This window comes from Phascolarctos cinereus, unplaced genomic scaffold (genome assembly GCF_003287225.1).
Source record: "Phascolarctos cinereus isolate Bilbo 61053 unplaced genomic scaffold, phaCin_HiC Scaffold_4;HRSCAF=312, whole genome shotgun sequence".
NCBI classification, from domain to species: Eukaryota; Metazoa; Chordata; class Mammalia; order Diprotodontia; family Phascolarctidae; genus Phascolarctos; species Phascolarctos cinereus.
In genome coordinates this window covers 409126323-409140167 of record NW_027555847.1, presented here as the reverse complement: position 1 = coordinate 409140167, position 13845 = coordinate 409126323, and the positions used below count along the sequence as shown (strand labels likewise).

Genomic DNA, 13845 nt, shown 5'->3' with positions numbered 1-13845 from the left:
GGGAGGGTCAACAGAACTTTGTAATAACCTGGCTGTAGAGGAGGTGGAAGCAGGAGAAAGCAGGAGGGATAAAGTGCCGAGAATGAGTCTGAGCTTTTGAGCTTCTGTGACTGGGAGGATGGTGGTACCATTAGCAAAAACGGGAAAGTTAGAAGGAAGGATAGGTATTGGAGGGAAGTTGATGAACTTCAGTTTTAGAAATGTTGAATTTGAGGTGTTTTGTTGTAGTTTTCTGAAATTACTGAAAATGATCTTTAGTATCTGCATATCTTTCCCCTTCTGAAGTTAATATTATCAGCTGATATGTCAACAGTGTAATCATAAATTCTTTTGTGTCCTAGAATAGAGGAAATTTAATCACTTAATTGATCACTTGTCTTCACTTGGCAGGATGTTAAAGTCAGGATCATTCACACTAACTCCAATGCTTTTATGAAAATATTCTAGTAAGATAGTAACAACATTTTGAATTCCCTGTGGATAGATTAGTCTATCTAAAAGGTAAGGCACAATGTTTTGCCCAAATTCAGTTACAAAATCTTTTGAACATTTAGACTTAAAACACTTTTTGAAGGGTTGGATTTTTTTTGTTACTATTGCTGAAAATTTAGATCTAAATAACATTGAAATTGGCTTATAAAGAACTCATATTCAGAGGCAAAATTTAAGGGTCTAAAACTGTGGTTGTGCTATACAGAGTGTGATATGCAATCATTGTGTCTTTCAACACAAGGTCTATTTTGACAGAATCAGCTTTTAGAAGTGTTGTTATTGTTCAGTTGTTTCAATTATGTCTGACTCTTCATGGCCCCACTTGGGGTTTTCTTGGCAAAACTACTGGAGTAGTTTGCCATTTCCTTCTCCAGCTCATTTTATAGACGAGGAAACTGAGGGAAACAGGGTTAAGAGACTTGCCCAGGGTCACATAGTTAGTAAGTGCCTGAGGCCAGATTTGAACTAACAAAGAATTAGATGCGTACCAAGTATTTATTATAGGTTGACCAACCCATATTTGATTTTATTATCCCAAACTCTAAAATAGTCCAAATGGTATGATTGGATATTTTCCAATTAAATAATAAAATTGCAACCTTTTTCTCATTAATAATCATCACCACCACAATTCATTAAATATTATTTAGTTAATAAACCAGAGAAATCTCCTTTCTCAAAAGTAATAACATATCTCTTCATATATTTAATCCCTTAATCTCCTATTATTAAATAGATATTAAAATTGTGGAATATAAAATTTATTAACAAATGAAATCAATAATAAAATAAAGATATAGATGAAATATTTTAGCTGAGAAAAATATCACAAACTTAAATCTTTACTAAAATGATAGATGAAATTACTTCAGAAAACAGTCCCCCACTACTCAGTTTCTCTCAAGATACCAAACATTGTCTTCTTAAAAATCCTCTTCACAAGATAACAGTGAAAGCAGCTTCATCGAAAAAGATTTTTCCATCTTTTTTCTGTCTTCTCCAGCTTCTCTCTATAGCCATGATTAGAAAACAGTTTCTTCACTAGACTCTCACAAAATTCTACTTATATTTCTTCACATTATAAGTTAGCATTCCTAACAAGAAATAAGTTTCTCCTCAGTTTACCTGTCTTTTCCAAAAATTCAAAGATTAAATTCACACACACCCTCTCTGACTCCATAGGGAGAAACACCTCAAAGCCAGATATTTCTGTCAGTCCAAACCAACACCTTGAACTTGTTTTTTTCCCTAGCATTTCATTTGGCTCTTAAAGATAAAATGACAGCATCTATAGCCCCCAGGAAGAAGTTAGTGAAATAGGTGTTGTGGAAGTAATTTTATCATTGAAGAGTTCAGAGCTAAGTTATTTTCCCTGAATTGAATATTTGAAGTAATCAGCTTTCAGGAGCAACAAGAATCTCACTATAACTCAAACTTTCCCAAGGTTCTGAGATCTCATCAATTTTAGTATTCCATCTATCAGTGCAGATTGTAATTCATTCTGTTCACTTCTCATCCATACTCATATCCTACCGTATGTTTACCACAGGGACAGGGTATGGGGAGGGGTCCTCACAACATGCCATGGGCCTTCCTTGTATTCTCAACATCTCAAGGATGTTAAGGGGGTTTGCTAAATGACTACCTTACCTTTTTACATCACACATTTTCTTTGATGGCATCAATTATACCACTCGTAGGTTTCTTTATTTCTAATGCACTCCAGATTGCTTAATCACCATGTCCTCTTCATTCCCATTTGTGGAATCTTCAGCCTCGTTTCCTTCTATAGTGTTCCATGACTTGGAGCCATACAACATTACCAGAAAAATACTGATATTAAAAAGATGAGCCTTTGTTCAGAGAGAAGAATCTGGGGAGGCTTACGAAAATTTTGTAATTTCCCAAAGGCAATTCAGCTTGTTCACTTCTCCTTATTTGATGCCAAACCTAGGCAACTAGGCCTCATTTGCAGTATCTATGTGTATGTGTGTTGTTATTGTTGTTCAGTCATTCCAGTTGTGTCCAACTCTTTGTAACCCCATTTGGGGTTTTCTTGGCAAATCTACTGGAATGGCTTGCCATTTCCTTCTCCAACTCATTTTACAGATGAGGAAACTGAGGCAAACAGGGTTAAGTGACTTTCCCAGGGTCACACAGCTAGTGAGTTTCTGAGGCCAGATTTGAACTCAGGAAGATGAGTTTTCCTGACTTCAGGCTAGTACTCTATCCACTGTGCCACCTAGTTGCTTTATGTATATATGTATCTATATGTAAACACAAATATATGCATGTGTTTGTGCACTTGTAGATGTATGAACTCTATATTTTGTCCACTAAATTGCATTATCCTAGCTGGATAATAGGCCTTACGCTTCTACTAGGTTTTTCCTTTATGGATAGTGAAACTAAATTCTTTTGAGTACTTATGCATTTTATTTAGAAAGTACCATAATGTTCCAAGGCTTAAGATAATCAGCACAATGTCACTTGCAAAGAATATCTGGAGGACTTTACTATCTATGAAGAATCTCTTTTTGGCCTTTATAATCTGTGCTGAATCACCTTCAGCACAGGATATAAATACAGTGTGAATATCTTTGGGGAGCATATACCTCCCTGTTTTATGCCTTGCTCATTATTAACAAAGGTTATCTGTGGTTAAATCTCTGGAGGAATTTTACACGATTTGAGTATATTGGTTGGAAACATTTTGTTGGAGAAGAGCCTTTAAGGAGATTTCTTTCTCTGCCAACTCATGTGCTTTCTAGTCAATAAACAAAAAGCAAAATGGGTCCTTGTCTCTCTACATCTGTAGGCCAATTGTGTGACAGTAAAGATGTGGTCACTGTGGTATATCACTGGTGAAAGTCTGCCTGTTCCCTTCTAACACTGTCATCAAGGATGCCTTCAATACAAGTATAAACCATTTAGATGGAAAATAGTTATTAGTGCTATTCTGTCAGAGATTTCTTCCATATCTTTGGTGTCTTCCCCTCCTTCAGAAACCTTGAGAATCAATCCCTCAATAGTTCACAGTTAATTGTGTCACTAAAAGCACAGGTCTCCTCCTTTATATATTTGATCTAAGCCAGATGCTTTTTTCCACATCTGTTTTCTCCAGCACCATTTTCACTTCGTCAAGAAGCATACCTGGGACTGTGGTGTTAGAGGCCAAAAGCAGTAGGTCTATGATCTCTGAAGCTAAAAAGAATATGTAAAAACCTTTGCAGATCTTTACCAACCTTAATCTGTTGGTTGTGGAGAGGACCTTAGGAGGAAGAGAAGAAGGAAAAGCAGAAGAAGGTGAAGGACCAAGGAGGGTACAAGGATAAGGTGAATTAGGGAAAGGAGAGAATAGAATAAAATAATTCAAAGGGGAAGGAAAGTGTAGCTGCTATATTGTTAACTGGTTAAGAGGTGCTAATGGGGCTGTCAAGATGTTAACTTATAATCACTCAAGTGGTATGAAAGACAGGGATCTAATTTCAATAAATACACAGGTAATATATTGCACTGACTTGTGGAGGAGAGCAGAGGGAGAAAAGGGGCAGGATGACAGTACAAATAGCTGCATACTAGGCTTGAAGAAAAGAGGACTGAAACCAGGCTAGGGCCAGTCCTGTCCCTGTCTCCCAAAGGGTACTCATGGCAGGGGCCCCAGGCCAGAGAACTACTTACAAAGCTGAGGCAGCCTTGCAGCCCATCTTCAGGAATGTACCTTCCATCAAAGGGGAATAGGGCCAGAAAGTGAGTGATGGAGGGATAAAAAAAAAAAAAGTAGAAATATCAAATATTTAAGAGAAAAAGCTTTGATAAATAGAAAGTGAATAGGCCTGAAGAACATCTCTCTACACTCCAGGTTATCAGGAACAATGAAGTGTTCCTTAAAAAAAAAAAAAGAAGGACTTCAATGAGAAAAGGAATGTACTAACTGCTACAACAAACATTTTCTCCACCAAGAACCATGGAACCACCACACTTGGACTCTGACATCACACTTCCAGATGAGCTTATAGATGGAGCTTGAAATGGTACTGAAAAGAACACAAGAAAAGCAGCCAGATTAGATGAAGCGCATCTAGACAAGATCTGTGCTGGAGATCACAGAATTGTGAGGGTGTCGAGGGATCACTCTCTGAGGCATCTGAAGGATGGAAAAAAATATTGGACATTACTAACATGGAAAAAAAGCAACCAAAAGAACATCAGTAACTACTGTCCAACATGCCTACTCTCCTAACTATATAAAAGCTCTACATGGTTCACAGACAAATTGGGCCATGGTTTGTAGAAAAGCCAAACATTTCTCTGACCATATGTCCCCTGAGGGAAGGGGGCCTGCATCTTCCATCTGCCCCAGAGCACTCCCACCTCCTGCTGCCTAGCCAAATGTCCCAACTGGGATATGTGAGAGGAGCAACCTTCCCATTGGCTCCTGATCCCTGCTGCACTCATCCTTTGAGGAAAGATGAAGAGGAAAGTTTCAAATTCCAACCTTTGAAGGGAAGAGTAGTAGTGCAGGTGGGCTTCCCATGTCATGCTGCACTTGTCTCCACAGCCTCCTTTGGGAGGAAGAGTGGTACCCTCCACTCAGTGATGCACTTTCACACCTATACCCTAAACATCCCAGTGATTTTGAACCGCTCTAAGTCATCACGGAAACACTGTTTCCCAGCCGCTGGCTTCTAATTCCTTATTCTCATACCTTTCAACTCTCCCACCCCAAAGTTTCAACCGAACACCACTCAGCCCTTCTCCTGTGCCCTCTGGAATTCCCTTTATTCTGTATCTTTTCTTTCCCATTCCTTCCATCTACTAACTATTACTGAACCCTGGTTCTTCCCTGGTGGCACAGCCTCCCTGGCCACCCTCCTTTCCAGACCTAATTTCCAGCACTGACTGCACCTTCAGTCATTCACCTTGGCTCACTGGTCAAGGCTGGGAGTTGAATACTTTTTGCTCACCATTTCCACTTCTAGGTTTTCCCCCTACCTTTATCACTCAGTAACATCTCCTCCTTTGAGGTTCATGTTATTCATCTCTACTGTGAAATCAAAATCCTGGTAACTGTTGTCTGTAAACTTCCAGGTCACTCCCCTTTCTTCCTCAGTGATTTTAGTACATGGCTCACAATTTTTCTCTCTTCCCCAACTCCTGCCCTGATACTAGGACACTTCAACATAGATGCTGACTCCCCCTCTAACACCCTAACCACTCAGTTCTTCATACCTCAGACACACACAAAGATGGTCATACCCTTTATCTTGCCTTCATCCACAAATGTCCCATGCTCTACATTTAAGAATTCTAAAATCCCTTTATCCAACCACAATCTATTGGCTTTTTACCTCTCCCTCTCCCTTCCCTTACAAAACTCTTACCTTTGTCTGCAATGTGACCCCTAATCCCTTCACCCCTCAGTTCTCTCCCAGGTTATCTCCTCTGCACCAGCCACTCTCTCTTTTCCCTATCTTGACCTTTGGTGAACCAATTCAACCCTACATTGTCCTCTCCTCTCTTGAATCCCTAGCTCCCTTATCATATCACTGATTTTGCCCTGCCAATCCTCGGCTTTGGATCACTCTCATCACCTCTGGTCTTATATGTCGGCTATGAAGGTAGAGTAAATCATAGAACCATTCTGTCTGGGCTCATTACTTATGTTCTACAATCTCAACTGAGCCCTAACAGCTGTACTATCCCACTCTCCACAGTGGCTCTACCAAACATTCATCCTTCCTCAAAGCTCCCGTTGTTCCATCCCAAATCCTCTCAGCCAAGAACCTGGAGGGCATTCATCAAGAGCTCCCCCTTCTTTGTTCTTCCTCTTATCACTCACATGCTTCAGGTCACTATCTCCACCTCTGTCTCACATGAAGAAACGGCCTTACTCCCTACCAAGGCTAAATCTTCTACCTGCTTCCCTTCTCGGTCATCTGCACCTCATCATTTATTTCCAATCTCTCCCTGTCTATCCATTCATTTATTACTGCCTACAAACATGCCTCATCCTGAAAAATACCCTCCTTTGATCCTTCCATGATCGCTATTATCTTCCCATATCTCTTTTGTCATTCTGTGGCTAAACTCCTTGAAAAGGCTCTCTATGATAGGTGCCACCACTTTTTCTTCTCTCATTCTTTTTATTAACCTCTTGGTCTGGTTTCAGACCTTAATTCCCCTGCAACTTCTGTCATCGATCATCTTTTAGTTGCCAAATCCAATGGCCTTTTCTCAGTCCTCATTCTCCTTGACCTCTCTGAAGTCTTCGACATGATTACTTTCTCCTCCTTGATAGCCTCTTCTTTCCAGGCTTTGGGAACACCATTCTCTCTTGGTTCTCCTCTTACCTATCTGACCACTCTTCAGTCTCCTTTGCTGGATCCTCCTCCAAATCACAGCCCCTAACTATAGGTGTCCTACAGTATTCTGCTTGGCCCCTCTCCTGTTTCTTCTCTGTACGACTTCACTTGGTGACCTTGCCAGCTCCCACAGATTAAATTACCATCTCTCTGCTGATGATTCTCAAGTCTGCCTTTCCTATCCCAATCTCTCTGCTGACCTCCAATCTCACATCTCCAAATGTTTTTCAGATGTTTTGAACTAGATGTCCAGCAAACATCTTAAACTCAACATGTACAATACAGAACTCATTATCCCCCACTTCCCCCCCCACCTCCCTCAAAACCTTACTCCCCCCCCCTTCCCTATTGCTGTAGATGGCAACACCATGCTCCCAGTACCCTCAGGCTTGCAACCTTGGAGTAATTCTCAATTCCTCTCTCCTACCCCCCTCCCCCCACTATATGCACTATTGCCGAAGCCCACCAATTTCACTTTTGTAACATTTCTCATATATGCCTTCTCTCCTCTGACACTGCCCCACCCTAGTACAAGCCCTCATCACTTCACACCTAGATTGTTGCAATAGTCTGCTGGTGGATCTGCCTGCCCCAAGTCTGTCCCCACTCCATTATATCCTCCATTCAGCCACTAAAGTCATTTTCTTGAAGTGCAGGTCTGACTATATCACTCCCCTACTCAATTAACTCCAGTGGCTCCCTATCACCTCTAGGATCAAATATAAAATTCTCTGCCTGGCATTTAATGCCCTTTGTAACCCAGGTCCTGCCTACCTTTTCCAATCTATTTTTTTATGCCTTACTCCCCGCAAAACAGTGTTTGATCAATGACATGGGATCCATCTCTCAGTTTCAGGCATTTTCTCTGGCTGTCTTCCATCCCTGGGATGGATCTCCACTTACAGCCTTCCCTGGCTTCAAGTCCCAACTAAAATTCCATCTTCTACAGGAAGACTTTCCTAATCCCTTTTAATTCTAGTACCTTCCCTCACTCATTTTGTATTTATCCTATTTATATAACTTGTATGTGTATATGTTTGTCTCTTACATTAGATTGTGAGCTTCTTGAGGGCAAGATCTATCTTTTGCTTCTTTTTGTATTCCCAGCACTTAACACAGTGCCTGGCACATAGTAAGTGTTTAATGGGCTGATCATATGTATGGCAAGCTCAAAATATGGCAGAGATAGAGTTCCATTGGTACCTCTGTGGTATTAGAAGAATATGATGAGGAAGGCTATCACCACAAGAGTTTGACTTTCTTTGTTGAACTTATGAGAAGATAGGGACAAGAACTGCACACAGAGCAGACAAGCATGGATGGGTTGTGACCTATGTTTTTGGATCAAAGATACACTATTGAATATGATAAATTTTGGACCAGTCTTTGATTTTGAATTTTTTAGGTGTTTCTGGATTAAATTGGATCATTTGAAAATTCATTCTGTGATTCTTTTGTATTTTATTGGGGAATTTAGTCCATTTGTATTTAGTATTATAATTCTATTCAACAAACCATATTAAGTGCCTACTATATATGCAAGTTACTATGCTAGGTACCAGTAATACAAAGACAAATGAAATAAGTCTCTTACTTCAAGAAGCTTATATTTTATTATGCTGTGGAGTAAAATGTATACAAGTATGATATTAACTACTAGGAAAACACTTTTTTGTTAATATTGTTTGAACCTAGCTTTGTGTGGTGAGGTATTTTTAAGCCTAGGATATGCAGAAGTGTTAACAGGTCATGCTGATCCCAGAGACCCTCCAGGGAAGCCAAAGATTGTTGCAAAGAATGCTTGGACCCCACCTAAGTCTCGCCCTAAACTTCTGCTTTGGCCAAATTTTTATTTCATGTTTAGACTTACCTGTAGATATACACCTCAAACAACCTACACGCCTTATCAGGAAACTACCTATGTGCAGGCCGCTAAGGTCCTGGTGCCCTTGTTTGAACTCTATATAATGTATCACTTACAGAGACTCACACCTTTTTCTGGTTCTCCCCTGTGTCAAACAATAAAATTCTTTCTAAAAACTTTTTTAGTTTTGAGGTTTGTTCTCAATACAAAGAGAAACTGAACAGGTAAAAAGCACTAACAATGGGAAATCAGGTAACGATTCATGAAGGATATGACACCTGAGATGAACCTTAAAGACAAGGATTCTGAGAGGCAGAGATCAGAAGGGAATTCAGGTAAGGCTTGGGTGATGGCTTATGTGAATTCATGAAGGAGCAATATTAAGCATCAATCTGGGGAAGAGCTAGAATTTCAGTTTCACTGGAATATAGAGTTCATGAGAGGAACGAATATAAGACTGGAAATGGATATGAAAGCCAGTTTCCTGAAGTTCTTAAATGCTAGGCAAAATATTTGTATTGTCCTATTGGTAATTGAGAAGGTTTTTGAGAAGGGGAATGACATGGTTAGACCTATGTCTTAGATACTGGACTTGTGATTTCCTTGATGTAGGAAATTCCTGGATAAGGAAACTTCCATTGCCAATGCAGGTAGGCAACTCTTCTACAATTTGGACAGCAGCCTAAACTTAAGCACTGAGAAGTTAAGGAATTTACCCAGGGTTACACACACAGTGTATGTCAGAGCCAAGCCTTAAGTACAGATCTTCCTGGCTCGGAGGTCAGTTCTCTTTTTGCTATGTCATACCATTCATTACATCCTTTCTCCATAATTGCTAGGGTTTTTTTTTTAAGTTATTTTATGTATTTACCATTGTTGTGACACTACACCTGGACAGGCAAATACATTTGACCAGTGCTTATTAGGTTTACTCCTTTTCTAGCTACAGGGACTTTGTTCATATATTTTAAGATGCAGCCTCAAAGTCTCAGACAACATTTTCCCAATCAGCTGTTAATGTCCTAAATCTGCCATTTTCTTCTAAATCACTTTCCTGTAATTGGTAACAGAAGTGAAAATGATTGTGAGCTCCTCAAGGGCAGGGACTGTCTTTTGCCTTTCTTTGTATCCCTGAGCACTTAGCACAGTGCCTAGCACAAAGTAAGCACTTAATACTTTACTCATTCATTGCATTTCCATGGCTGGTTGATTTTGTGGCTCATCTTTTGTGACATTTATATTTTTATTGTAATGTTAACAATTCCTGTTATTACTTGCCAAAATATTGGAATTTCCATTTTATTTTAATGGTTCATGGGAACAGTGGCACAGAGTATTTTAAATCATGCCTGTCCTAGAAAATTATTAACCTATGCCTCAGGTAAGGGTAGGAAACCTGCAGCGTGGATGCCACATGTGGCCTTCTAGGTTCCTTGGGTGAAGCCTTTGGACTGAGTCCAAGTTTTACAGAACAAATCATTTAAGAAAAGAAGGCCTGGAAATTCTGGGGTTTTTTCCCCCTTCCCCACTGTCTTTTTGGAGTAACAATTTTGGTCGTGTGTGTGTGTGTGTGTGTGTTGTGTGTGTGTGTGTGTGTGTGGCACCTAGCTGCCTTTCATGTTAATACACTTTCAAATTGGACTTGTTTGAAATCTCAACTTTTATCTTCTCATCCCTATGTGTTCACAATGAAGTAGAATAATAAAAACTTTAATTCTTATTGGAAGGTGAGGATTTTGAAGGTGTCTTAATATAAGATTTTTCTTATAGTCACATTTTTACTTTAACCCATTTTTAAAAACTGGACTCACAATTACATCAGTGTAAGCAGCTCCTAAAAGAGGAACATTCTCTGCATCTTAAGATTCCTAGTTGCTTAAGGCATTGAAAGATTAAATGATTTGTCAAAGGTGATACCACCAGCATTATTTCCTTAAAAAAGAAATCACAGTGCACATGGTATGTTGGTTAATGCAAAGCTGTATTTTGTGCTAAGTTTTTATAAAGCACTATTTGATTCTTAAAAGCGCTTTCTTCTCTGAACTAGTGCCATATGTTTTCTGAGAAAATTTCCCCACTTTTGCTTCTTAAACTGGATGAAATTTCTTCTTGTCTTCTATGAAGAAATCTGAAACTCCTATCATGCCATTTTTCCTAGCAACTCTAAGAAAAATAAGTAAAGACACATTCATTAGTACTTTGTTACAGCAGGGAAATTAAAATATATATATATATATTTTATATATAACTGTAAATAATAAAATTTTATCTAAATAAATTTAATTACAGTTATTTACTCAATACCCTCTTCTTTTCAACAACATGTTGTTGTTCATGTTTTCATGGCAGAAAAACCAGACATTTCTTTTGAGGTAAAAATATTGAATTTTTTTCTCAAATTCAGGCTTTACAGTAAAGATGAAATAACAAGAATATATAAAGTTATACTGTTATTCACATTAAGATGCTTCACTGAGTCTTAAAGGGTTATGTTAAGGCTAAAACTTCCATACTAAATAATGTTATCTTTTGATCCACTTTTTTCACTAGGATGTTTTTAATTTTTTCTTTTTGCCAGTTGAAATCTATTGAACTAGTAAACTAACTTCCAGTGTCAAAATCAACTGGTTTTTGATGTTTATCTGACATATGGCCTTAACAAAAAATTTAAAAATCATGATTAGCTGTTTATTAATAATTTTATGATTAAAATTGGACTATATTTAGTGCATGTCATCAAGTTAAAAGGAAGTACAATTGTGCTGCAAAAGATTATATGATATCCATGTTAGGAGAGACATCAGAGGATACCTTGGCTAATCTGTTCCCAAATAAGAATTCCCTCTACCTCATAAGTGATCATCTGGGCATTTGGCTAAAGACTGCCAGTGAAAGGACAGTTTTGATCATTCTTCTACTACTTCTTGATAATTCTTATTAGAAAGAGTTTTCCCTTTTATTAAGCCTAAATTTGCCTCTTTGCAATTGCCACCCACCCAAGTTCCCATAGGTTCAATTATGTTCTATATACAGAAATTCCCAAATTAGTACTTGCTCTACAATGTCCTACAGTGGATAGAAAATGATACTCACAGTCAGGAAGACCTGGGTTCAAACCATGCCTCTAGACATTCAGTAGCTATGTGACTATCTCCCTCCAGGTACCCTTTCCTGACACCCTACAATTTCACAACAGTTGTCTTACTCCTGCTCAGCTTCCCTGCTCCCCTCCGCTCTCTTCCCTCTCCTATTTTCCAGCTAAACACAGACCATAACTTTTGTACTGACTACATACTCTCTTCCTTTCCCCATCTTGATCCTGTGGTGAACCAGTTCAACTCTATATTCTTTTCTCTCAAATACCTCATTCCTTTATCCTACTCAAAGATTACACCCTGCGTAAACCTCAGCCTTGATATTCTCACTATTCATTATTTTTGTTCCTACTCATATGTTGTCAAATGAAACTGAAGAAAAATCTTCAAACTGTGCTGACTGCATCCTCTACAAATTTCTGTTACAAAATCTTAACTGGGTCCTCACTGCAACAAGGCAATCCTTTTATAACTTCTTAATCACTTCACTAACCCACTCACCACAGAGGATTTTCCAAACCTTTTCAACTCCTCTTCAAACCTCCATATAACTCCCTCTTCTTCCCACTCTCTCAGCTGAGAGCCTTGCCTCATATTTCACTAAAAAAAATGGAAAACAGTTGCTCCTCCCCCCTTCCTGCCTCATCCTCTCATCTCATATCACTGAGACAGATGCTTTCTGCTACTTTTCTGCTGTCTCTTCATTCAACCCATCTCACGTAAAGAGGTGGCCCTTCTTATTAAGACAGACTCTTCCATATGCACATGGAATCTCAATCCATTCAGTCTTCTCCAGGAGATTGCCTCCTCTATCCACTCTCTCTCACTAATCTTTAATTTCTCCTTTTACTACTGGCTGCTTCCCTACAAGTACACCTATGTACCTCCCCCCATCCTCAAAAAAATCCTCATTTGATCTGTCCATTTCTATTAGCAATTATCCTCTCTCTTTCTCTGTCTCTATCTCTCTGTGTGTGTCTCTCTGTCTTTGTCTCTCTCTGCTTTCTCTCTCTCTCTCTTCCCCCCCCCACCCCTGCCCCTTTTTGTGGCTAAACTACATGAAAAGGCCATCTACAACAGGTGCTTCCACTTCTTCTCTTCTCACTCCTTTCATACTCTGAACTCTGGATTCCCTCATCATTCAACCAAAACTGTTCTCTCCAAAGTTACCAAGGATTTTTCGCTTGTCAAATCGAATTTTTAAAAATCCTCATCCTTTTTGACCTCTCTTGTAGCCTTTGACACTGACAATCACCCTCTTTTCCTTGATACTCTCTCCTCTCTAGGTTTTCATGATACTGCTCTCTCCTGGTTCTCCTGTCTCATATTTTCTGTCTTCCCTGGTCTTCCATTTCCCATTTCTATTAATCCAGGTCATGCTTGCTAAACCATGAGTGTCCCTCAAAACTTCATCCTGGGCCCTCTTCTCTACATATGTTTCATTTGATCTCATCAGCTCCCATGGATTCAAGAATCATCTCTATGCTGATGATTCTCTAATCTACTTATCTGATCCTCATCTCTCTGCTGACTACCTCCAGTCTCACATCTCTCATTGCTCTTAGGCCCCTCAAAGTAGATGTCCACTAGATATCTTAATATACTAGATATCCTTGTCTCATTACCCTTTTTTACCTGCCATCTTCTATTATCCAATCAGTTGCCAAGCCCTATTGTTTCCACCTACATTAACATCTCTCTTAGATGCCCTGCTTCTTACCTCTGACCCTGCCACTCCCTGGTGCAGACATTCATCCATTCACTGCAATAGCCTTCAGCTGATTTCCCTGCCTTCAGTCTCTCCCCACCACAGTCTCCTCTAGTCAACTGTCAAACTGATGATCTTCCTTAAGGGCAGATGAGACCATGTCATCCTCCTATTCAATAAAGTCTACTGGCTTGCTTCTAGGATCAAATATAAAAACCTCTTTGGATTTTAAAGCACTTCTTACCCTAATTCCTTCCTACTTTTACAGTCTTCTTATACCTTGAGTCCTCCTCCTCCTCCACATACAATCCTGTGACATTG

The 13845-nt window shown here is 39.3% G+C and overlaps 1 protein-coding gene across 2 annotated transcripts in view; it reads right to left on the bottom strand.

Annotated features, from left to right (window-relative positions):
* Positions 1-10683: 10683 nt before the first annotated feature.
* Positions 10684-13845, bottom strand: part of ROPN1L (rhophilin associated tail protein 1 like) — a 34113-nt gene continuing 30951 nt past the window's right edge. For both annotated transcript variants that reach the window (XM_021004444.2, XM_021004445.1), the window contains exon 6: positions 10684-10884. In XM_021004444.2, the coding sequence (XP_020860103.1) occupies positions 10809-10884 (76 nt within the window). In that variant the 3' untranslated portion in view covers positions 10684-10808. The remainder of the gene's footprint in view (positions 10885-13845) is intronic.